Here is a 27,093-nt window from a genome sequence, read left to right as displayed (position 1 = left end):
TCTTCAGCAAATTCAGCTCCTTTTTGAAGGTTCTGATGTACTTTGTTTCCATCAGCCTGATAAACAGTCACATACAAACACAACTATTCCATGTAAAAAGAAATTTCTTCCATTCCTCTGCACCTTTTTCACATGATAGAGGTGTTAATAAAAAAAGGACATACTTTGAAGGAAGGAGTTTCAAAGGGGATGTGAGGGGTGAGTGTTTTACACAGAGTGGTTCATTTCTGCAATGTGCTGCCCAAGGTGTGGTTTCCAATATGATAAGAGGCATTTTGATACTTCAATAGAAGTATATGGTCCTAATCCAGGAAAATGGGGTTAGTGCAGATGGATAGAATGGAGGCATGAATGTGTTGGGTCAATGATACCGGAGTTAGGGAAGGAGGCATTTGTGGAGGAAGGTAGAATGAAGTGGCTCGGTGAGAGGTGGGGAGGGAGAGAGAACCCTTTGGGCACATGGGCTCACAGTTTTATGAATGGTGGCAGATTTGTCCAATAAACCCCACTCCCACCTCTGTAATGATTGAAATTTCCTTTGGCAGAGTGAGAATTCGATGCTAAGACAAAGGAGCAAATTTAGCCTGAGGGCCTCACAGTTATAATATTAGCCTATAGTACTCTTAATTTATTAGACTGATACATTTATTTTCCAGGTCTGCCACTCAGTTTGCTCCTCACTTCAGCTCAAAGTGGAAAACAGTCTTTAACTTTTGAAGTCATAATTATTTTTCAAAATGATCTAGTACAAGTAATTAAATAGACTGGGATGAAGAAAGCACTCAGTACTTTCAGCAATGGTACGTAAACTGCTGAAAAAGATTTAATCTGCACTTTCATAGCACAGGTTATTTTAATGTTGAATCCACTTAGGACTCTTAACTGTCAGTCCTTATTTATGTAAGTGGAATTAACAAGAGATACAGAGATTGAAATAGTAATTTGGTAGAAATGGAGAAATATTTATTTTGTACTAATATTCAGAATTTGATTGTTCTCAAAGAAGACTGCTCAAAACATTGCCATGTTGTAAAAATGCTGGTACCATGATTAACAAAGAGATCACTGCAAACTGATTCACAAAAGTAGAGAAGAGCATGTTAGTTTAGATATAGGTAGGGGCAGTATGTAACATTGCAGGTAGGTAGGAAATAATGCTTATGTGCAAAAAGTCAGAAACACAAATATTGATGCAATAATCAAAAAAGCAGATTAAAATAATGCTTCTGAGTATATGTGCAATGCTATCATTAATAACGCAGATTCACACAGTCTGTAAGTAGTCCTTAAAGCTTACTGTGTCAACCGTCAATCATCCGTTGACACTTTGTCTTCTTACATCCCATAATTTTCCTTCCACCCACTTACCCACCAGGGGCAATTTACAGTAGGAGCCGACCAGCACATCTATGGCACGGTGAAGAGACTGGAGCACCAGAGAAACCCACTTGGTTGCATAAACTCTACACAGCAGAATTGAACCAGGTTCAGTGGAGTTGTGAGGCAGCAGCACTAACTGCTGTGCTGTCTTGCTGTAACAAGAGTCAAATAGTTACTGTTGTCCTGACCCAGGCATGTCAAAAGAGTGGAGATATTTTTATGCATGTTCTTGGCAATTGAAAAGGAGGGATTTTTGATCCATTTAAAAATTAAATGAGTTTGAAATCAGAGATTCAAAAATATCAAATGGCAATTAAGCCTTTGGCTCCTATTTTAATGCCGTCCTTGAGGCACATCCCCCATTCTAGTGTAAATGCCAGGTCTCGGCTTTGCACATGCTCACCATGCAAATAATAAGAAACAATATCCCTAACAATTCTAAATATTATTTGAGAAATTAGCCTTGGATTGTATACTGAGACAAAACTTTGCCACTGTAATTAAAATTATGACCTTGGCAAGTCATTCTGCTTTCCAATAATTAAGATGCCTAAGAACTAATTGCCAATTACAGCAACATTTCTCAAAAGGTAGAAGGTAGAATCAAACATTTCAGGTTTGAATCTACCTGCTACTGATCTGCCATCTCGACCACAAAGAGAAAGATTAAACTTAATGAGTAAACGACTTCACTTGGGTTCTCCTGTTGAACATGTACGATTATATTGCATTGTTCTTCAAATAACACATTAAACAATGTTCTCACATGGTGTAAAAGATCCAATCACAGTTTTTCACTAAAGAGCAAGAATTCTCCCCAATGCCTAGCCAATTAATCACTTCAATTATAATGAAAGATAGATTGTCTATTATTACACTGTTGCTACAACACTGATTTCACTTCGGAAAGTTTATTACATTGGTTGTACAGTATTTGGAATGTTCTGAGGTTGTAGAAGCTTTTAAAATCCATTTTAATCTTCAGTTTCTGTCTTGCTGATTTTTTTCCCCCCTTGCACTTTAATGATGTGATGATGTGAAACATCTTGCACACTTAAGTTACTTAAGTTACCCTCATTCACTGTTTAAACTTCTCCACTAATTGAGGATGATTTCAGATGAGTGCATGTTTTGTTTACCAATTCAAAGACGGTGTGTGGAGTTATGAATGGCCTATTTCTGTTTAGGTGGAAACTGTCATTATCTTCTCCAGTATGAAAGTTGAAGCACTCTTGATTATTGGTAATCGCCTATTAATGTGGCTGTTGAAAGGTGCCTAGACAAATCACTTATTCTGTACATCCTCAGAAACTGCAATGGAAACTCTAGAGGAAGTGTGGCTTTTAACCAATTCTTGAAACTAGTGAGCTGGTAACATGACTTATGAACATACAATTAGTGAAACCTAAACCAAGCACTTGCTTTCAATTGCTTCCACATCAGAAATATAGTATGGTGTGGTGTAAGTAATAGTTATGCATTTTACAATTCTTAATTAAATGCAATTTAGCATAATCTCCATGATACTTTTCCTCACAAACTGTTTATCCAGCTTCTTCAGCGGAGCAGTCGATGCCTGCGTAGGTGAACTTCTCGAAGAGAGTTGTGTTCACGTAGGTCTAATGAATGTAGAAAGACAAATGAACGTTGTTGATCCTGACAGACACTTTGTAAATGATAACACATTAAAAAGGTAATTCACGTATTCTGATCCCAGGAAACCCAGTTCTAAGGAGTTCTAGATTTAATACAGATATCCAGGATTATGATTAGTGGCAGGACAGTTGGTTGACGAGATGATGAAGATCTAAATGCAGAGGATAATGAGAATCTTTTTTCATTTTGTGATGATTGCACAATATTCATATCCATTCACACCTGTTCAGCAAAGGAAGCAGCCTATGCCCGCAGGCAGCAAGCCTGTAATGTGGCATGTAAAGTTCAATCCTTGTCTCTTGACTTAAACTGGCCTGGCAGTGTCAGTGGGACCCAAAGTAGCTAAATTGTACAAACTTGTTTTCTTTGGAGCAAGAGATTGAGGGGAGATCTAACAGAGGTTTATAAGTTTATGAGAGGCATAGACTGAATAGACAGCAGTACCTTTCTGTTAGGGTTGAGATGACTAATATGAGAGTTCATATTATAAGATCAAAGGAGACATGCAGGACAAGTTTTTTTTTACACAGAGAGTGGCAGGTGTCTGGAATATTGTGTAGGGGGTGATGGTAGAGGAGGCAAATATAATAGAGGTATTTAAGAGGCTCCTAGTAGGGCACATGAATGTTCAGGGCATGGTGGTATACTGTATAGCTATTGTGCAGGCAAAAGGATTAGCTTAGTTAGGCATTTAATAAATTGTACTGTCTGTGTTCTAAGGTAGCAGACATGAAAGCATTGTATTTAAAGCCAGTAAGTCCAGTAGACAGGACAGTCAAGAGCGGGACTGGGAAGGGGGAAGGTCTTATGGGCTAACTTGCATTTATTTTAATGGGAAAAAAGCCTCACAGGTAAGGCAGATGAACTCAGGGCGTAGATTGGGCGGCATGGTAGTGTAGTGGTTAGCACAACATTTTACAGTACCAGTGAACCTGGTTCAGTTCCCACCATTGCCTGTAAGGAGTTTGTACGTTCTACCCCATGACCACGTGGGTTTCCTCCGGGTGCTCTGGTTTCCTCCCACAGTCCAAAGACATACCATATGGTAGGTTAATTGGTCATTCTATCTTGTCCTGTGTTAAATCGGGGGTTGCTGGGTGGCGTGACTTGAAGGGCTGGAAGGGCCTATTCTACACTGTATCTCAATAAGTAATAAATAAGTAAACATATGGAACTCTGATATTATGGTTATCACAGAAACATGGTTCGGGATGGCAGGACTGGCAGCTCAGTGTTCCAGGTGTAGATGTTAAACGTGTGACAGAGGTCGAATGGAACATCATGGCGGTATTTTGAGAGGATATTCCTCAGGGGCAGGGGGGTTGTCCAGTCAGGCTTTGTGGATTAGAACTAAGAAGGAGGTGATCAGTTTGAAGGATTATCCCTCACTCAGCCCCAATAGTAATAAAAAGACAGGCAAATGTGCACAAAGATCACAGATAGTTGTAAGAATAATAGGCTAGAAATAGCAAGTGACTTTATTAACTGGGACAAATGTAGATCTAAATGGGACAAAATTAGTTAAGGAAAGCTTTCTCAAGCAATATGTAGATGGTCTCACTAGAGAAGAAGCAACACTCAACCTCTTCTACGGAAATGTGGGTTGAAGTCAGGATCACAGAGCACGGATACAGGCCCTTTGGCCCAATTGATCCATGCTGACCATGGTCTCTGCTCATCTAGTCTCAATTTCCTGCATGCATTCATAGCCCTTTCAGTCCCACTCATGTACCTATCCAATTGGTTAAATGATCCTATCGTAACTGGCTCAACCACTTCCTCCAGCAGCTCACCATCTTCTGCGTGAAAAAGTTGCCCATCAGGCCTCTTTTAATTCTTACCCTCCCCACTCTGAATCATTGACCTACAGCTCTGGACTCCTGTGTCCTGGGGGAAAGACTTACCATCCACCTTTCCAATATCTCTCATAATTTTAAATATTTCTGTAATGTTGCCCTTCATTCTTTACATTCCAAGCAATAAAGTCCTAGCCCAAACAATTTCTCCCTGTAACCTGGGCCCTTGAGTCCTGGCAACATCCTCGTAAATCTTCTCTGCACTCTTTCCTGTTGAACTATGCCTTTCCCATAACTGCGTTACAAAATGGTACACATACTCCAAATGGGGCCTCACCAATGACTTAAGCAACTGCTCCATTATAGTCATAGAGTCAAAGAACACAGCAGTATAGAAACAGGCCCTTCAGTCCATCCAGTCCATGCTGATCTATTTATCTGCCAAGCCCTATCGACCTGCACCTGGACCACAGCCCTCCATGCCTCACCCACCCATGTACCTATCCAAATTTCTCTTAAATACTGAAATCAATCCACATCCCTGCATGAACACTTCCCCTGACAGCTCGTTCCACACTCTCACCATCCTCTGAATGAAGAAATTCCCCCTCATGTTCCCCTTAAGCATTTCACCTTTCACCCTTAATCTATGACCTTAGTTCTAGTATCTCACAACCACAATGGAACAGACTGCTTGCATTTGCCCTAGCTGTATCCCCCATAATTGTGTTTACCTTTGTCAAATCTCCCATCATTCTTCCATACTCTAGAGAAAAAAAGTTCTAACCTATTCAACCTTTCAGATCCACAAGTCCTGGCAACATCTATGTCAATTTTCTCTCCACTCTCTTGATCTTATTTACATCTTTCCTGTAGGTAGGTGACCAAAGATACACACAATACTCCAAACTAGGCCTCCAATAAAGCCTTATACAACTTCAACGTAACATCTCAACTTTGATTTATGAAGGCCAATATGACAAAAGTTTTAATTATGACACCACTTTCAAGGAATTATGGACCTGTATTCCCAGATCACTATGTTCCATTGCACTCCCCAATGCCCTAACACTCACTGTGTATGTCCTACCTTGGTTTTGTCCTCCCAAGCTGCAACACTTTACACTTGTCTGCATTAAATTCGACCTGCCATTTTCAGCCCATTTATCCAGCTGTTCCTTCTGCATGCTTATTGTCCACTACACCCCCAAGCTTGGTATTATCGGCAAATTTGCTGATCCAGCTTACCACATTATCATCCAAATTGTTGATATAGGAGACAAACAACAATAGACCCAGCTCCGACACCTGAGGCACAACTCTAGTCCCAGGCCTCCAGCCAGAGAGGCAACTCTCTACTACCACTCTTTGGATTCTCATGCAAAACCAATGTCTTATCCAATTTACTACCTCATCTTGAATGCCAGGCAACTGAACCTTCTTGACCAGCCTCCCATGCAAGACCTTATCAAAGGCCTTGCCAGTGGATGCTGTCTACAGTACATGCTACCAAATTCATAGTTCCCTTAGTCCCCACTGCTGGCTTCTATCTCCTACCCAAGATCCACAAACCTGACTGCCCAAGTAGGTGAAGTTGGGAAAGTACATGTCCCATGCCCTTGATATGCATTTATGGAGAAAGGGCAACAGTAGTAGAATGAAAACATTTCAGAGTCAACACTAAATGGGTTCCTCTGTTGAATTGCCCTGTTATTCTGTGGAACTGGAAATTTAGCCTCCCAGTGAGTGCAGAGTGAGGGTCCATTGATAAGTTAAGGAAGTTGCACGGACTCACCTTCCTCTCCTCAAGCATCCTGTTCAACGATACAAGTATCTGAGCAAATGTCGGCCTCTCATACGGTTTCTCCCGCCAACACTGTCTCATCAATTCATACCTAAAAGAATTACATTTAATGATTTACAACAATTTCATCCATCATTAAAGACCCTCACTTCCTGGAACGTACCCTCTTCACATTAAAGACCCCCACTACCTGGGACGTGCCCTCTTTTCATTACTTCCATCAGGGAGGAGATACAAGAGTCTGAATAACGCACTCAACATTTTAGGAAAAGTTTTCTCCCTCTCTGCCATCAGATTTTTGAATGGTTCATGAACCCATGAACATTAACTTGCTAATCCTCTTTTCCATTAATACTTTATTTAGTCATTTTCATAGCAATCGTTTATGTCTTTCACTGTACTCCTGCCCCAATTATATATGTCAGTGATTATAAACCTGACTCTGGTTCTCATTCTCATTACACATGCTGCATTACTTGAAGGTAAAATTAAATGAAACTCAAAGCAGCATCACCTCTCTCATCAATAGAACATGGTTACTAATGAACTCAAAGAATTTAGGAATTGTTTCTTTGTGTAGAGAATATGGGACGTATGTACTCCATGACCAAACACCCATTGAGAGGGGCAGAGATTCCTCCAGACAAGGAAACAATTCCCAAGTTCTCTGAGTTCATTAATAACCATATTCTATTGACAAATATATAAGGGAGAAGGAAAATTATCAGCTGTTGGTTGATAGGAGGTGTTGTGGGGTAGGAAAAGAGTTTCATGTGCAACATGAATTCCTAGCATGTACCAACCAGGGAGAATGTTCAGATTCTGTATATGTAATCGTATGGAACCAGGTCAACACCTGACTAAAGCTTGAACCTGATCATTGGGAAATAAGAGACAGCAAGTAGCTTAAATTGTCAGCATGTATAAGGCAGATTGGTCCATGCACCTAGTTGCCATATTTGTGCTGTGGAGCCTGGCATTTCAATTTGAAAGATTCAGCAGCAGGTGAGTGCAGAGGTAACTAGGTGCAACTATCTATAGAAGAACAGCAAAGACCTACACTTCATCAACACAGTTGGGTGGTTTCTCCATCCGGTACCCAAGGGGCAATTTCTCGTAGAGTTCAGCACAGGTCATTCCACAGTAGGGAGTGCCACCTGTCCAGAGATATGAAATACAAGGAATCATTTTCATCACCTGACTGGAATACTTGCCCAAACTTATTGTTTAATGACTGTACCATTATGAAACGCACCCAACCATGGCAGCTTCCGGGGTTTAGATGCTCCAGCTCTCCGGAATATGGCTAGCTGGTGTGGCCCCTTTAAGGATTCAGGACCGTCCCATTAATTGGCAATCATGTTTTGCTGCCAAGAATTCAGTATTTAAAGAGCACTTGAATGGAGCCCCAGTGTTCAATTGTAAACCCAGCTAGAGATATTGTCTAGTGTTTAGTTTTGTGCTCAGCTCTTGTTCCAGTTTCATACCGCATCTCAATCATAGCCTCGGATACTCCAGCATTTGGATCCAAGCCATCCTTATCAAGGGCTCTCATCACAGTACGACTGGGCCAACACGGACCCAATGGGGTACCAGTGTCTTTCGTTCACTATGGTCAGCCACAGTGAGGATTTCCAAATGGAGCCTGCAGATTCACGACCTCTAGGTAGCTGTTTGTCAGCTTTCACAAGGAAGAAGCCATAGCTGCTCAGGAGAGCCAGTTGGTCGTTCTGTGGAGCCAGTTCATCTTCCAGCCCCGGAGAGATCCAGGTTCATGCCGCAGCTTCCTCACTCAATGCTCAATAGTATTCAAACTCCAGCTGTGCCGTTCCCTTTGGAGCATGGAAAGGTGACCTTCATTATCTCTCTTCTGACTGGAAGGGCCCTGATCTGGGCCACTACACATTGGGAATGAAGGTCGGAGGTTTGCTTGGATTCAGAGGAATTTATGGCCACCATGAGAAGAGTGTTCCATCATCCTGCCAGAGCCAGCTGAGCCTCAGACCATCTGAAATGGAGATTCAACAGGGTGAACAGTCAGCGGTCAACTACTCTATCGAGATTCAGACCTTGGTCAAAGAGAGTGGCTGGAATGGGGAAGCCTTGGCCACTTTATACCACCACAGACTCTGAGATGAACTAAAGGATGCCCTTGCCTTGGGAAAACCAGCTGAACACTTGGAGATTCTGGTTGACCAGTCCATTCCTCGATAATCAGCTGGCAAAGCGTAAGTGGGACTATTTCAAGAGGTTGAAGAGGGCTAGCCTGAGCTTGGCTTCAACACATCACAGTTCTCAGACCATGACCTGCCCGTCCCTGTTCAGGACTCAGTTGAACCCATGCAGATCGGCTGCACTAGACTCTCCATGAACAAGAGGTCCCGGCACTGGAGTCAGGACTGCTGGTATTACTGTGGAGAGACAGGTCACCTACGGGCCAAATGCAGCAGCCGTCGGGAGTACTGCTACAACCGTCCTGTTCCAGGAGGACTACGACGGTAGCAGCCACCACTCCCAACACGATGGATTCTGGCATCACACTGAAGGTGATCTCCTGGGCTAAGAACCGAAGAGAGGTGAAGGCATTTGTGGACTCTGGGGCAGCTGGTAATTTCCTGGACTTATGGAACACCCATAGGCCCAACATACCACTGTGAGAGTTGAGCCAGTCCATGCCCGTAACTGTCTTGGACGGCTGCCCGATAGGTTCCGGACAGATCCAGGAACAGACTGTGGACTTGCAGATGAGGATAAGGGATCATGTGGAAGACATTAGCTTCTGCATCATTAACTCACCACTCATACCTCTGATCCTTGGATACCCTTGGCTGTCCCAGCATAACCCATCCGTGGATTGGAAGGAAGGGAGAATTATTGCTTTCTCCAGTCATTGTAAGAGGGTATGTGGTCCGTGTGGGGATCTGACACCTCAAGACTCCCGCAAGACCAATGAAGGGGCAGACTTCAGTGCGAGGTTACCTGAAGCCTTCTGGAGATCTAGTCCTGCCCTCAAAGACAGATAAGTTGGTCCTGGCCAATGGGACTGTGCAAGCCACGACCCTGTCTAGTTGGGGGTGCACTAGAGTGAGAGGGAATCTCTAGTTCTGGTGAAGACCAAGGAGATGCCCAAACAGTTGGGAAATCTTGTGGCTAAGCCTAAGGGATCTAGCTGCCAGGTCCCAAGGAAAGGAAAGACTTCTAAATGCAGACTCTTGGAGCCTGTTCCTGGGGGCGACTGAGGATATGATGGAGCCTAATAAATCTTGGGAGGAGGCTTAGATGTTGGTCGAACCATTGCTGTCACCAAGAAGCCTCAGAAGTCGTCTTTGAAGGAAGGTTCAGAAGAACTTCCAACACCTAGCCCGGTTGAAGTTCGGTACAAGGACAGGAACTTGGAAGCATACATTGGAAACAGATGTTCTCAGGGAAACGTACGGAAGAAATGTGGCAAATGTTCAGGGGATATTTGCGTGGGGTTCTGCGTAGGTACGTTCCAATGAGACATGGAAAGGATGGTAGGGTACAGGAACCATGGTGTACAAATGCTGTTGTAAATCTAGTCGAGATGAAAAGAAGAGCTTACAAAAGGTTCAAAAAACTAGGTAACGATAGAGATGTAGAAGATTATAAGGCTAGTAGGAAGGAGCTTAAGAATGAAAGTAAAACAGCCAGAAGGGACCATGAGAAGGCCTTGGCGGACAGGATTAAGGAAAACCCCAAGGCAGTTAACAAGTATGTGAAGAGCAAGAGGATAAGACGTAAGAGAATAGGACCAATCCAGTGTGACAGTGGAAAAGTGTGTATGGAACTGGAGGATATAGCAGAGGTACTTTCTGAAAACTTTGCTTCAGTATTCACTACAGAACAGGATCTTGGTGATTTTAGGGATGACTTGCAGCGGACTGAAAATCTTGAGCATGTCGATATTAAGAAAGAGGATGTGCTGGAGCTTTTGGAAAGCATCAAGTTGGATAAGTCACTGGGACCGGATGGGATGTACCCCAGGCTACTGTGGGAAGTGAGGGAGGAGATTGCTGAGCCTCTGGTGATGATCTTTGCATCATCAATGAGGACGGGAGAGGTTACGGAGGATTGGAGGGTTGCAGATGTTGTTCCCTTATTCAAGAAAGGGAGTAGAGATAGTCCAGGAAATTATAGACCAGTGAGTCTTACTTCAGTGGTTGGTAAGTTGATGGAGAAGATCCTGAGAGGCAGGATTGATGAACATTTGGAGAGGCATAATATGATTAAGAATAGTCAGCATGGCTTTGTCAAAGGCAGGTCATGCCTTACGAGCCTGATTTAATTTTTTTGAGGATGTGACGAAACACATTGATGATAGAGCTGTAGATGTAGTGTACATGGATTTCAGCAAGGCATTTGATAAGGTACCGCATGCAAGGCTTATTGAGAAAATAATGAGGCATGGGATCCAAAGGGACATTGCTTTGTGGATCCAGGACTGGCTTGCCCACAGAAGGCAAAGAGTAGCTGTAGACAGGTCATATTCTGCATGGAGGTCAGTGACCAGTGGTATGCCTCAGAGATCTGTTCTGGGACCCCTACTCTTCATAATTTTTATAAATTGCCTGGATGAGGAAATGAAGTGATGAGTTAGTAAATTTGCTGATGATACAAAAGGTTGGTGGTGTTGTGGATAGTGTGGAGGGCTGTCAGAGGTTACAGCGGGACATTGATAGGATGCAAAACTGGGCTGAGAAGTGGCAGGTGGAGTTCAACCCAGATAAGAGTGAGGTGGTTCATTTTGGTAGGTCAAATATGATGGCAGAATATAGCATTAATGGTAAGACTCTTGGCAGTGTGGAGGATCAAAGGGATCTTGGGGTCCAAGTCCATAGGACACTCAAAGCTGCTGTGCAGGTTGACTCTGTGGTTAAGGAGGCATACGGTGCACTGGCCTTCATCAATCATAGGATTGAGTTTAAGAGCCAATATTGTAGCTATATAGGACCCTGGTCTGACCCCACTTGGAGTACTGTACTCATTTTTGGTTGCCTCACTACAGGTAGGATGTGGAAACTATAGAAAGGGTGTAGAGGAGATTTACAAGGATGTTGCCTGGATTGGGGAGCATGCCTTATGAGAATAGGTTGAGTGAACTCGGCCTTTTTTCCTTGGAGTGACGAAGGATAAGAGGTGACCTGATAGAGGTGTATAAGATGATGAGAGGCATTGATCATGTGGATAGTCAGAGGCTTTTTCCTGGGGCTAAATGGCTAGCATGAGAGGTCATAGTTTTAAGGTGCTTGGAAGTAGGTACAGAGAAGATGTCAGGGGTAAGTTTTTTTACACAGAGAGTGGTGAGTGTGTGAAATGGGCTGCCGGCAATGGTGGTGGAGTCCGATATGATAGGGTCTTTTAAGAGACTCCTGGATGGGTACATGGAGCTTAGAAAAATTTCTAAGTTAAGGACATGTTCGGCACAGATCTGTGGGCCAACGGGCCTGTACTGTGCCGTAGGTTATCCATGTTTCTAACTTCAAATTGGTGGCCCTGTGTCTGGACTACTGAAGTAGAGGCCACATTTGCAGAGCTTAAACAGTGATGCACAGCAGCTCCCATCTTGGTTTCACCTAACCTGGACCTTCCAGGCCGACAAATCCAGGGCAAGCATTAAAAAGGGCTAAGAGAGTTGTAAAAGAGCGCCTGAAGGCTTTATGTGTCAATGCAAGGAGCATTCGTAATAAGGTGGATGAATTGAAAGTGCAGATTGTTATTAATGATTATGATATAGTTGGGATCACAGAGACATGGCTCCAGGGTGACCAGGGATGGGAGCTCAACGTTCAGGGATATTCAATATTCAGGAGGGATAGACATGAAGGAAGGGGAGGTGGGGTGGCATTGCTGGTTAAAGGAGAGATTAACGCAATAGAAAGGAAGGACATAAGCCGGGAAGATGTGGAATCAATATGGGTAGAGCTGCGTAACACTAAGGGGCAGAAGACGCTGGTGGGAGTTGTGTACAGGCCACCTAACAGTAGTAGTGAGGTCGGAGATGGTATTAAACAGGAAATTAGAAATGTGTGCAATAAAGGAACAGCAGTTATAATGGGTGACTTCAATCTACATGTAGACTGGGTGAACCAAATTGGTAAAGGTGCTGAGGAAGAGGATTTCTTGGAATGTATGCGGGATGGTTTTTTGAACCAACATGTCGAGGAACCAACTAGAGAGCAGGCTATTCTGGACTGGGTTTTGAGCAATGAGGAAGGGTTAATTAGCGATCTTGTCGTGAGAGGCCCCTTGGGTAAGAGTGACCATAATATGGTGGAATTCTTCATTAACATGGAGAGTGACATAGTTAATTCAGAAACAAAGGTTCTGAACTTAAAGAGGGGTAACTTTGAAGGTATGAGACGTGAATTAGCTAAGATAGACTGGCACACTTAAAGGATTGACGGTGGATATGCAATGGCAAGCATTTAAAGGTTGCATGGATGAACTACAACAATTGTTCATCCCAGTTTGGCAAAAGAATAAATCAAGGAAGGTAGTGCACCCGTGGCTGACAAGAGAAATTAGGGATAGTATCAATTCCAAAGAAGTAGCATACAAATTAGCCAGAGAAAGTGGCTCACCTGAGGACTGGGAGAAATTCAGAGTTCAGCAGAGGAGGACAAAGGGCTTAATTAGGAAGGGGAAAAAAGATTATGAGAGAAAACTGGCAGAGAACATAAAAACGGACTGTAAAAGCTTTTATAGATATGTAAAAAGGAAAAGACTGGTAAAGACAAATGTAGGTCCCCTGCAGACAGAAACAGGTGAATTGATTATGGGGAGCAAGGACATGGCAGACCAATTGAATAATTACTTTGGTTCTGTCTTCACTAAGGAGGACATAAATAATCTTCCAGAAATAGTAAGGGACAGAGGGTCCAGTGAGATGGAGGAACTGAGTGAAATACATGTTAGTAGAGAAGTGGTGTTAGGTAAATTGAAGGGATTGAAGGCAGATAAATCCCCAGGGCCAGATGGTCTGCATCCCAGAGTGCTTAAGGAAGTAGCCCAAGAAATAGTGGATGCATTAGTGATAATTTTTCAAAACTCGTTAGATTCTGGACTAGTTCCTGAGGATTGGAGGGTGGCTAATGTAACCCCACTTTTTAAAAAAGGAGGGAGAGAGAAACCGGGGAATTATAGGCCGGTTAGCCTAACGTCGGTGGTGGGGAAACTGCTGGAGTCAGTTATCAAGGATGTGATAACAGCACATTTGGAAAGCGGTGAAATGATCGGACAAAGTCAGCATGGATTTGTGAAAGGAAAATCATGTCTGACGAATCTCATAGAATTTTTTGAGAATGTAACTAGTAGAGTGGATAGGGGAGAACCAGTAGATGTGGTATATTTGGATTTTCAAAAGGCTTTTGACAAGGTCCCACACAGGAGATTAGTGTGGAAACTTAAAGCACACGGTATTGGGGGTAAGGTATTGGTGTGGGTGGAGAATTGGTTAGCAGACAGGAAGCAAAGAGTGGGAATAAACGGGACCTTTTCAGAATGGCAGGCAGTGACTAGTGGGGTACCGCAAGGCTCAGTGCTGGGACCCCAGTTGTTTACAATATATATTAATGACTTGGATGAGGGAATTAAATGCAGCATCTCCAAGTTTGCGGATGACACGAAGCTGGGTGGCAGTGTTAGCAGTGAGGAGGATGCTAAGAGGATGCAGGGTGACTTGGATGGGTTGGGTGAGTGGGCAAACTCATGGCAGATGCAATTTAATGTGGATAAATGTGAAGTTATCCACTTTGGTGGCAAAAATAGGAAAACAGATTATTATCTGAATGGTGGCCAATTAGGAAAAGGGGAGGTGCAACGAGACCTGGGTGTCATTATACACCAGTCATTGAAAGTGGGCATGCAGGTACAGCAGGCGGTGAAAAAGGCGAATGGTATGCTGGCATTTATAGCGAGAGGATACGAATACAGGAGCAGGGAGGTACTACTGCAGTTGTACAAGGCCTTGGTGAGACCACACCTGGAGTATTGTGTGCAGTTTTGGTCCCCTAATCTGAGGAAAGACATCTTTGCCATAGAGGGAGTACAAAGAAGGTTCACCAGATTGATTCCTGGGATGGCAGGTCTTTCATATGAAGAAAGACTGGATGAACTGGGCTTGTACTCGTTGGAATTTAGAAGATTGAGGGGGGATCTGATTGAAACGTATAAGATCCTAAAGGGATTGGACAAGCTAGATGCGGGAAGATTGTTCCTGATGTTGGGGAGGTCCAGAACGAGGGGTCACAGTCTGAGGATAGAGGGGAAGCCTTTTAGGACCGAGATTAGGAAAAACTTCTTCACACAGAGAGTGGTGAATCTGTGGAATTCTCTGCCACAGCAAACTGTTGAGGCCAGTTCATTGGCTATGTTTAAGAGGGAGTTAGATATGGCCCTTGTGGCTACAGGGGTCAGGGGGTATGGAGGGAAGGCTGGGTTCTGAGTTGGATGATCAGCCATGATCATAATAAATGGCAGTGCAGGCTCGAAGGGCCGAATGGCCTACTCCTGCACCTATTTTCTATGTTTCTATGTTTCCCTTCATCATGGAGAAGGATGCCTCAGACATGAGAATGGGTGCAGTGTTGGCTCAATGGTCATTTTTTGATGGTAAACTGCACCGATGTGCGTCCTTCTCTAGGCAGCTGTCCCTGGCAGAGAGAAACTACGACATTGGAATTGGCATCTACTGGCAGTTAAGTTGACTTTGGAGGAATGTTGTCACTGACTTGAGGGGCGAAGCATCTTTTTATCATTTGGACAGACCACAAGAACCTGGCTTATATTCAAGTGGCCAAGAGACTGAATTCCAGGCAGGCCAGGTGGTCTTTGTTCTTTCACCACTTTAATTTCATCCTGACATATCGACCAGGGTCAAAAAACCAGAAACCATATCCTTGTCCCATCAGTTTGATGAACCTGAATGAGAGGAGCAGCCTACCACCACTTTACCCAAGCCAGGGTTGTAGTGCCAATTCTCTGGGGAATTGACACTCTTGTTCACAAGGGCCAAACACAAGGGGTGATTCCTAAGAATGGTTCTCCGGGTTAGCTGCTTGTCCCAAGTTCTGTCTGGTCACAGGTACTCCAATGGGGACATTCATCGAGAATGACTACGCACCCACGGATTCCCAGGACCCAAGAGAAAGGTATTAGTGGACCAGAATGACAAAGGGGGTTTGGTAATACATGCAGGCATGTGAGGTGTACGTCCGGAACAAGGAGTTCCATACCCAACCTCAAGGGCTCCTCCACCCTCTAACTGTTCTGGAAAGGCCATGGGCACACATCTTCCTAGACTTTATTATGGATCTTCTGCCTTTCAAGGGAAGACCATTATTATGGTAATTGTCGGTCGATTTTCCAAGGCCTGCAGTTTCATTGCTTTGGATAAACTACCATCTGTGGTGGAGACGGCCGAAATTGTCCTGGACAGTTTCTTCAGAACCCATGGATTCCCAGTGGACATTGTCACGTATCGTGGTCAGCAATTCGCATCACGTTTCTGGAGGGCATTCTGTAAGCTGACTGGAGCAACATCAAGTCTTTCCTTTGGGTTTCATCTGCAGTCCAACAGAGTGTGAGTGTGCCAACCAAGATTTGGAATGAACCCTAAGACGCCTGGCCTCAGAAAGACCTGACAAATGGTATGACCATTTGATGTGGGCAGAGGTGGCTCACAACACTTTACAATATTTGGCGCCCTGGATGTCACCAGTTAAGTGCTCGTTTGTGTATCCTCCACCTCTCTTTTAGGAACAAGGGACTGACGTTGGGGTTCTTGTGGCCGAAGATTTTGTGATCGGACACTTCAAGCAGAAATGGATTCAGGTAAGAGAGATTTTGCTGGCCTCTTCCCAGAAGGTGGAACCAAGGCTAACCGAAGGAGAAGACAGGGACCTGCTTTGCAGGGGCATCAGGTTTGGGTGTCCTCTCAGGATTTGCCTCTTTGGATGGAGTCTAGAAAGTTGGCACCCACGTTTATCTGACCCTTCAAAGTCATGAAGAAAGTTAACTCTGCACGTTACACCTTGCAGCTCCCAAAGACCCTGAAGATTAATCCTAATTTCCACAACAGTAAATTAAAATCTGTCAGCACCTGCCCCACTGCAATCTGTTTATCGACGGGGTGAGAAGATTTTGGACTCACAAACTGCTCGGGCTGTTGGACAATACCTTGTAGACTGGGAAGGATTCGGACCCGAGGAAAAATGTTGGGTGCCTAAAAAAAACATCTTGGATCTGGTTCTCATCAACGATTACCATCACTGTCTCTCCAAGCAGCTGGGGCTGTCAGAGGAGGGGATCATTTTACGAGATGCACCCCACTGTCCCAGTTTCCAGGGTTTAGATGTTCTAACTTTCTGGAGTATGGACAGCTGGTGTGGCCCCCTTAAGGGTTCAGGATCATTCCGTTAATTGGCGATCATGCTTTGGCACCAGGAAGAGCACCTGAAGAAGCCTCAGCACTCAATCAGAAACTCAACTAGAAATACCACGTAGCATTTTGTTTTGTGCTTGGTTCTTCCTCCAGTTTCATACCGTGTCTCAATCCTTGCCTCGGATACTCCAGTATTTAGGTCCTAACCATCCTCATCAAGGACTCTCATCACAAACACTTGAGGTAGTTAAAATATTTGTCACAACCACGGATTCGGCAGCTCAGCAGATACGGCATTTGTGTTCATGAATATGCATGTGGCAGCTAATTATTATTTCATTGTGATGGTATTTAACTCCATTCTTTTCGTCATAGTGCTTGTCGAGACTTGAGCAAAGCACAGTAACATTTTTCTGGCTGTTTGCATTCAGCCTCGACTGAGAAATTGTTCTGTTGAGTCAAGTGACTCTGAAGACTAGCGGTATTCGTTTCATATTTAGTTATTCCTTTCAGCCGCAGTGTTGGCTTTGTTTTCCATTTGAGAGTTGTAGTTAATGACCCTGTTTGGCCTAGTGTTTATTGTTTTCTTTTCCCTCTAACTCTGTTCTGTTTGCATTAAAGTCTGTGAACTATCGACTCGCTTCAGTGTCTCTCGCCCCGCACTTGGGCCATGTCCAAACAAAGTGACATATCTGGGCAGGATTGGACATGGATCACCCATTACATCAACTCTTCTCTCTCTATCCAGACAAAAATCATCAACCTGTCGCAAGGCTTCCTCCCTCTTCAAGGGTAGGTCATGGACTTGCCCATGGACCAATCTCACATACAGCTCTCTGCCCATATCTCACACACAATTCTTGATTAGAAACCTAGCTCTGGGCCTCCTAGAGGTGGCAGAGCTATAGAAGTGATTTTAATAACACAACTTACCCAGGTTAACAATCTCCCATAAAAGAATTCCATATGACCATCTACAGAAAACAATAAATGAGAAATGTTTTGATAATATGTCTAATAAAGTTCTTTCTTAACACATTCAAAAGTCATTTTAATATGAATTTCCATGCATATATGGAGGCTATCTAGTTAAGTCATTGCAACATGTTATGATGATAAAAGAGCATTATAGTGTCAAATGTTGAGTATGCAATATCATTCTCCCTCAACAGTGATCAGTTATGTATGTTTCACAAACCATAAAGTTTTTTAATTTCCCGTGCAGTGAATCTAATGGAACAGAATTGTTAAACCTTTGTAGAACTGACTGAATGAATGTCAAGAAATAACCATTAACTCAGTGCAGTCGGCCAGTGAAGGAGAAAAAAATGGAGTGAGGGATCTGTTAGAAGTGTACAAAATTATGAAAAGCACAGAGAGGGTGGAGAGTAAAAAAAAACTCCTTCCCATGGCAGGGACTTAAGTTTATAGTTTAAGATGAGGATGCAGAGATTGGAAGGGTTTGAGGAAAAAATTATAGGGCTGTAGTCTGTAACACACTACTCTGGAGTTTTTGGAGGAAGTTAATCTCACAAACTTCATTCAATAAGGCTCATTGTCCATGAGCCCAGTGCTGGTAAGTGAGCTGACCACATGTTGCGACTTAGTGTTTGGTGTGGCCAAATGAGCCTGTTTCTGTGCTGTATGATTCAATTAATAAGGCAACACCAATATTTATCAAACATCTTCTGAATTTCCAGAGTACCAAGACCATATCTTGAGAAGGAAATACAGGATTTATTGGGAGTAAGATTGATTGACTGGAATGAACTCCAGCTGTTCAGCCTTTCAATATATTTCCAGATGCAGAAGATGGTAGAAATGTAAAACGTTCTTTGCAGACAGTAAGTGATGGTGATCAATTGCTAATTGATCAATTTATGTGCACAGTTTGTGCTCAAGAGTTCAAGAAAGTGCATAGTGATGTTCTAAGGCATATTACAAACACGAGAAAATCTGCAGATGCTGGAAATGCAAAAGAGCACGCACAAACTGCTGGAGGAACTCAGCAGGCCAGGCAACATCTATGAAAAATAGTGAACAGTTGATGTTTCAGTTTGAGACCCTTCATCAGGATGGTTTACTCTTTTCCATAGATGCTCCTGGCCTGCTGAGTTCCTCCAGCATTCTGTGTGTGTTGCTTCTGAAATATATCTTCATTAGGACAAGGAAGCACTTACTTTTTTTGAAGAGTTGATGAAGAGGATTGATGAGAGCAGGGTGGTAGATTGTTCCTATATGTACTTCAGTAACGCCTTTGGCCTTTAAATGTTGCCAATGTGCCCGCCTCAACAACTATTTCTGGCAGCTCATTCCAAAAATACACCACCCTCTGCATTGAAGAAGCTGTCCTAATGTCCCTCTAAAATCTCTTGCCTCTGAATTTAAAACTTTGCCCTCTTGTTTTTAGTACACCTCCTTGCAAAAGCACTGTGCTTTCCACCCTGTCTCTGCCCCATGGATCTTACACACCTCTATTAGGTCACTCTTCAGTCTTGTAAATTCCATGGAATAAAGTCTTTGTTAATGCAACCTCTTATTGTAACCTAGAACCCAGATTAGGCAACTGATATTTTTTTCAGCACCAAGTCCAGTATAACAACATCCTCCCTTTAACAGGGTAACAAAAAATGTTTGCAATACTCCAAATGAAGTCTCACCGATGTCTTATTTGATTGCAACACAACATTCCAATTGCTATACTCAGTGCCCCGACTGATAAAGGCCAGTATGCCAAATGCCTTCTTCATCAACCTAAATATCTGTAATCAACAGGAATTCTGCAGATGCTGGAAATTCAAGCAACACACATAAAAGTTGCTGGTGAACGCAGCAGGCCAGGCAGCATCCGTAGGAAGAGGTGCAGTCGACGTTTCAGGCCGAGACCCTTCGTCAGGACTAACTGAAGGAAGACCGTAGGAAGAGGTGCAGTCGACGTTTCAGGCCGAGACCCTTCGTCAGGACTAACTGAAGGAAGACTCTTCTTTCAGTTAGTCCTGACGAAGGGTTTCGGCCTGAAACGTCGACTGCACCTCTTCCTACGGATGCTGCCTGGCCTGCTGCGTTCACCAGCAACTTTTATGTGTGTTGCTTAAATATCTGTAATGTTGCTTCCAGAGAATTATGCATTTGCAGTCCGGCTAAGGAGAGCAGGACGTGAGAGTGTTGTAGAAAAGAGACTTAGGGGTACAAGGGCAGTTCCCTCAAGGTCCTATCAAATCTAGAGGCGTAAAGAATGTATGGCACACTTCCCTTCATCAGTCGGGGTATTGAGTACAAGAGATGGGATGTAATGTTACAGCTGTACAAGACATTGGTGACACTGCACCTGAAAATGTGTGCAATTCTGGTTGTGATTAAGCTTGGGAAGGTGCAGAAAAGATTCACAAGGATGTAACGTGGATCAGGGGGTTTGATTTGTAAAGAGAAACCCGATAGGCAGATACTGATTTCTCTGGAGCAACGGAGGGTGAGGAGCAAGCTTGTAGAGATTTATGAAGTCAGGTGGATGGCTACCATCTTTTTTCTAGAATAGAGGAGGTTTAAGATGAAAGGGGAAAGATTTAAAAGGGACTTGAGGGGCAGGTCTTTCCGCACAGAATGGTGGGCATGTTGAATGAGTTTCCATGGGACACCACAAAGGTTGGTATCTTTACAGTGTTTAAATGGTACTTGGACAGGTGCATGGTTTGGAGGGATATGGACCACATGTAGGCAAATAGAAATAGTTTGAGTAGGCACCTTGATCAACCTGGATGAGGAGTTCCAACAGCCTGTTCTGTTTGACACTATTAAGGATCTGGGGGATACATGTAGACTTAGGTCAAGGATCAATGGCCTCATTGAATAGTTGAAAAAGTGAAATAGCTTCTTCCTATTTGTGATTTAACAACAGCTTTGAATAAGTTATCAGAAAGTGAAGCTGGTTATTTCTTAAATTAACTTCCTGGACACTTGGATAACATTGAATTAGTTCTTTCAGATCATTCTTTATTTTGTGGATGTTGGAAATGGAGTGCAATATGATGGGGTGAGTATATTTTTGATTTTGCCGCACTATGAACATATCACACTCCCTCATCAAGCAGGATGCATCCAACAGCAAGTCATAACTTCTGACACTGCCTCATTAGCCCTAATGTTCCTTATTGCTCATCTCTTCCATAAACCATTACTCATTTTGTTACAGTTAATGTATTTTGTTTTTAATTCTCTACTTTGCATTCATTCTTCTCAATGTAATTATTAACATTGCATCAAATGATGAAAACACATTCCATTCAATAAAGGCTTGAAATGTCCTGGCAACATACACAACATCCTGGAGGGATGTAGCAAATCAGGTAGCATTTATAGAGGGCAGTTGATGAGTTAGGTTGAGGTATTTCATCAGCATTCTGTGTGCCTTGCTCAAGGTTTCCAGCATCTGCAGAATCTCTTTGTGAAATGTCCCAGAATATGCAGGTCTTAGAACAAAATATACTTCTGCTGACCAAGGTAAATAAAAATGTTCACACTAGTTATAAAGGAATTAAAACAGGCAGCAGAGTGTGGAGAATTGCAGGCAGTGATTCAGTAAACACATTTACTGTCAGTACAGTTTTATAACCCTATCTTGAGTGTTGTGATATTTTATATTTATATGCATCCATTAGTCTCATGAGACCATGGATTTGCCCCTTGGAAGGTTTCCAGGCTGCAGGCGTGGGCAAGGTTGTATGGAAGACCGGCAGTTGCCCATGCTACAAGTCTCCCCTCTCCACGCCACCAATGTTGTCCAAGGGATAAGCATTAGGACCCATACAGTTTGGCACCGGTGTCGTCACAGAGCGATGTGTGGTTAAGTGCCTTGCTCAAGGACACACACGCTGCCTCAGCCAAAACTAGCGACCTTCGGATCACTAGACTGATGCCTTAACCACTTGGCCACGCACCAACACTATTTATACACTATATTAGTTCAAGGGTATACTCCCAATAGAGATAGCACAAAAACAGACCTCTGGCCCCACTCAGCTATGCTGACCAAGCATGGTTAATTCCTGAGTTAGTCCCATTTGCCTGTACTAGGCACATAGCCCTCTAAAACATTTCTGTCCATGTACCTGATCAAATATATTTTAAACATTGTGATTGTAAGGGGTTTCTTCTTTTATGTTACTGCCAAGGCTAATAAAATGGCTTCTTTGTTATGTTATAATAAAATGGCTTCTCTGTATTGTTAACTGCTGAGACAGTGGTTCTCTATAGCAGCATGTTTGGATTATAATTACTGATAACGAGAATTGTATTCATTTGCTAACTAACTGGGATAGATGTTATTCTTTCTTCTGTGTCTGTAAGTTATTGTTTTTGTGGGCTTTGGGCAGAAGGCACGGTGGAGACGTGATGAGAGATGCTGTAAATTGGGCGACAGAATGGACCCCGAGTGGGAGTCCGAGGCCCAGGGTCTTCGGTGAGGAGAGGAGACGAGGACAGACTTGTGTGGAGCGTTTGGTCGACCACTGAGGGTGGTCCCATTTGAGGGTTGGCGGAGTTGAGAGGACATCGACTGGAGGAAAGGGAGACCCGGTCCTGTAAGAGCTCCAACGAATTATTTGTGCACAGAACTGATAGAGTTACTGACTTGGCGCCTTTATTGTATTTGTTTCTACTAACCCATCACCAAGAAATACTTATAAAGTGTAATCATTTAACCGCATATGGTGTACTGTCTGTTACTTGGCGGGGTGGGGTACATCACACAGCATCCACACAAACTTGATTACCCAGTTTGGTGGGGCCGAAGGCTGCTCCCCCGGACGAAAGCGAGCTGAGCGAGCCTGAGGATTACCAGGAGGTTACATGATTATATCTGTCTTTACTGCTCCCTCTAGGAGTTTGTTCCATATGCCCACCATCATACCATCATGTGGAAAACTTGCCTCTCAATCCGCTTGAAATGTTTTCCTTTTCATCTTACATCTATGCCTCCTAGTTTTAGATTCCCCTACCCTGAGAATAGAAAGGCTGACAATCAATATTCATGCCTCTTATAATTTCATAATCTTCTACATGGTTACCTTCGGCCTCCTTCAATCTACTGAAAGCAGTCCAGACTCTTCTAATAATTCAAATCCTCTAAAGCCAGCAACAACAAATAGTCAGAGTTGTACAACACAGAAACATGCCCTTCAGTCCAACTGCTCCATGCTGACCAGGATGCTGGACTTTCCAGAGTCTGGTGCATAACGTTTGAAACCTTTCTAATTCATGTGCCTGTTCAGTTGTCTTTAAAAATATATTTTACCCACCTCAATCACTTCCTCTGGCAGCTAATTTCATATTCTCACCACCATTTGTGCGTATGTGGTATGAACTACCAGGAGAAGTGGTTAATGCTTTGCGTAAGAAAGAGTTGCCCCCATGTTCTTACTAAATCTCTTCCTACTCACCTTAAAGCCTCTAGTCTTTGATTTCCCAACCTTGAGAAAACAACTGAGTATTCACACTACCTATGCACCTTGTGATTTTATACAGCTGTAAGCTCAATACTCACTCTCCTGCACTCCAAGCAATGAAGTCCAAGCCTGTCCAATCTCCCCCTATAACTGAGTCCCTCAATTCCTGGCAACATTCTTGTAAATCTTTTCACTAGTCTTTCCAGTTTAATAACATCTTTCCTACAGCAGAGCAACCAGAAGTGAACGCTGTACTCCAAGTGTGCCTTCATCGGCATTTTGTTCAACCACAACAGGACATAGAACATAGAATGGCACAGACCCTTTGTGCCACAATGTTTTGCTGACCTATTAACCTACTCCAAGGTGAATCTAACCCTTCCTTCTCACAGGGTCCTCCATTTGCCCATCTAATAATAGGCATCTGTTAGTCTCATGAGACCATAGATTTGTGCCTTGGAAGGTTTCCAGGGCGTAGGCCTGGGCAAGTCTCCCCTCTCCACGACACCGATGTTGTCCAAGGGAAGGGCATTAGGACCCATACAGCTTGGCACCAGTGTCATCGCAGAGCAATGTGTGGTGAAGTGCCTTGCTCAAGGACACACACGCTGCCTCAGCTAAGGCTTGAACTAGCGACCTTCAAATCACTAGACGAACACCTTAACCACTTGGCCACATGCCAACAAGAGTCTCTTGAATGTCCCTAATGTAACTGCCTCTACCACCACCCCTGGCACCTACCAGCTGGGCAGGTAAGAATGGAACCCTCGTCCAGCTTTAAAATGAGATGGTGTTAAGGTTATAGATAACTGAAGAAGGAAGGGGAGGTAGAGGTGACTTTGGTCACAGCTGTTCATGCTGAGCCTGTGGCAGGGTCGAAGGCAGTTGGATAAACAGTTCCAAGTGTAACAGTCTGTGAGACTACAACATATTTCACAGAACAGGAGGTTTGAAATAGTTCAATACTTACAAGAATGAAATGGTTAAGGGGCGTTTGATTTTGGGGAGAGGGATGATATGGCAAATTTGAAACAAAAACAAAAGGGAAGAAAATCATTCATAACCTCACTGGGAGCTAGAGGGGAAACTGAGTAACACACACAAAATGCTGGAGGAACTCAGCAGGCCAGGCAGCATCTAGGAAAAGAGTACAGTGGACATTTTGGGCCGAAACCCTTTGGCAGGACCCTGGGTGATGAGCCTTCAGGGGAAACTGGGTGATCAGTCTTTTGGGTTCAGGGTTTGGGTGGTCATTGGGAACAGGGGTTGGGAGTTAGATGGTCAGTTGTTTGGGGATGAGAGTTTGAGGGTCACTGGGAGTCTGGTACATTAATAATAAAATACACTTGGACAGGTACATGGATGGGAAAGTTTCAGATGGAGCTGGGTCAAACACGGGCAAATGAGACTAACTTAGTTGGCCATTTTGTTCAGCACAGTTCAGTTGGGTCAAAAGGCCTGTTTCTTTGCTGTACAACTCAATAACTCAATGAGTATTTCACCACTCTTGGGAAAAAGAACTGCCTCTGATATCCTGCCTGTATTTTCCTCTGATCACCTTAAAATCATGGCCATTGTATTAGCCAGTCCTGCCCTCAGAAAAAAAGTATCTGTCTGTCTACTCAATCTATGCCTCAAACAATCTTGTATACCGCTATCGAGTCACTTCTCATCCTCCTTTTCTCCAAAGAGAAAAGACCTAGCTTGCTCAAACTATCCTCATATGATATACTTTGTAATGCAGGCATTATCCGTTCTTCTGCCACCCTCTCTAACACTTCTATATCCTTCCTATAATGTGGTGACCAGACTGAACACAACATTCCAGCTGTGGTCTAACTGCAAATTTACCTTGTGGCTCTTGAAATCAATCCCCTGTCTAATGAAAGCCAACACACCATACTTCATCTTAATCACCCTGTCAACTTTCATTGCAACTTTGAGGGATCTATAGATGTGGACCCCAATACCTCCCTTTTCCTCCACACTACTTAGAATCTTGCCATTAATCCAGTTTTCTGTCTTCAAGTTCGACCTTCCAAAGCGAATCTCTTCACACTTTTCCAGATTGAATTCCAGCTGCCAGTTCTTGGCCCATTTCCATGTCCTATCAGAGTCCCATTGTAACATGCAACACCATCAACTTGCATGTCATCTGCAAACTTACAAACTCATCTTTTCACTTTCTTCTGCAAGTCATTTATAAAAGGCACAAAGAGCAGTTGTCCCAGAGCAGATCCCTGTAGAACACCGACTTACTGACTGAATAAGCTCCATCTTCGGCCACCCTCTGCCTTTAGTGGGCAAGCCAAATCTGAATCCATGCAACCAAGTTTCCCTGGATCCCATGCTTCCTGACATTCTGAACGAGCCAGTTCATAGGGAATCTTGTCAAATGGCTTACTAAAACCCATATACACCATATCCACTGCTTTGCCTTCATCAACATAATTTAACTTCTCAACATTTATACCCAATGCCTTGACTGATGGGGGCCTGTGTGCTAAAAGTACCTTCACCACCCTGTGTACCTATGACTTCACTTTCAGTGAACCATGTACTCCAAAGTTCTTCTGTTCTACAACACTCCCCAGGGCCCTCCTATTGACTGGCAAGTCCTATCTGGATTTGGATTTCCAAAATACAACTTCTTGTACTTAAAATTAAAACTCCATTTGCTATTCATTGCCCCTTTAGTTGATCAAGAGCCCCTGCATTTTTTGATAACCTTCTTCATTTTCCAGCAGACCATCTAATTTACTCTCATCTGCAAACTTACTAAACATGCATTGTACATTCTTGTCCAAGTTGTTGAAATAGATGTCAAGCACTAATGAACCCAGCACTGACTCCTGAGGCAAACCTACAAACGTGAGCCTCCAGTCCACAAAACTACTTTCCACTATTACCTCTGCTTTCAACCATTAAGTCAATTATGTACACAGTTAGCCATTTCAACCTGGATTCCATGCAAGCTAAATTTTCGGAGCAGCCTACCATAAGGAATCTTAAAGGCCTTACTGAAGCCCATATAAAGCATGTCTACTGCCCTGCCCACAGACTTTCTTGGTCACATCAATACCTCGATCAAGTTTATGAGACATGATCTCCCATGTGCAAAGCCATGCTGATCAACCTCTGAATTTCCAGATGTTCATACAATATACCTTATCCATCAGAATCCTCTCCAACAATTTATCTACGAAATGTGTTAGCCTTGCTGTTTTATAGTTTACAGGCCTTTCTTTTAAATAATGGTCAACAAAACGGACTGTAAAAGCTTTTATAGATATGTAAAAAGGAAAAGACTGATAAAGACAAATGTAGGTCTTCACTTTCTTCACTAAGGAGGACATAAATAATCTTCCAGAAATAGTAAGGGACAGAGGGTCCAGTGAGATGGAGGAACTGAGTGAAATACATGTTAGTAGGGAAGTGGTGTTAGGTAAATTGAAGGGATTGAAGGCAGATAAATTCCCAGGGCCAGATGGTCTGCATCCCAGAGTGCTTAAGGAAGTAGCCCAAGAAATAGTGGATGCATTAGTGATAATTTTTCAAAACTTGTTAGATTCTGGACTAGTTCCTGAGGATTGGAGGGTGGTTAATGTAACCCCA

At 43.3% G+C, this 27,093-nt stretch overlaps 1 protein-coding gene across 1 annotated transcript in view; it reads right to left on the bottom strand.

Annotated features, from left to right (window-relative positions):
• Nucleotides 1–949: 949 nt before the first annotated feature.
• The window catches only part of tek (TEK tyrosine kinase, endothelial), a 248,182-nt gene continuing 222,038 nt past the window's right edge, over nt 950–27,093 (bottom strand). Inside the window, exons 20-23 of the mRNA XM_063048906.1 lie at nt 17,972–18,012; nt 7,697–7,793; nt 6,628–6,727; nt 950–2,999 (exon numbers count right to left, since the gene is read on the bottom strand). Coding sequence (XP_062904976.1) covers nt 2,925–2,999; nt 6,628–6,727; nt 7,697–7,793; nt 17,972–18,012 — 313 coding nt within the window. The 3' untranslated portion in view covers nt 950–2,924. The remainder of the gene's footprint in view (nt 3,000–6,627; nt 6,728–7,696; nt 7,794–17,971; nt 18,013–27,093) is intronic.

This window comes from Mobula hypostoma, chromosome 5 (assembly GCF_963921235.1).
Source record: "Mobula hypostoma chromosome 5, sMobHyp1.1, whole genome shotgun sequence".
Taxonomy (NCBI): Eukaryota; Metazoa; Chordata; class Chondrichthyes; order Myliobatiformes; family Myliobatidae; genus Mobula; species Mobula hypostoma.
The sequence above is the reverse complement of the archived record's forward strand: the minus strand, read 5'-3'. Positions and strand labels throughout refer to the sequence as shown.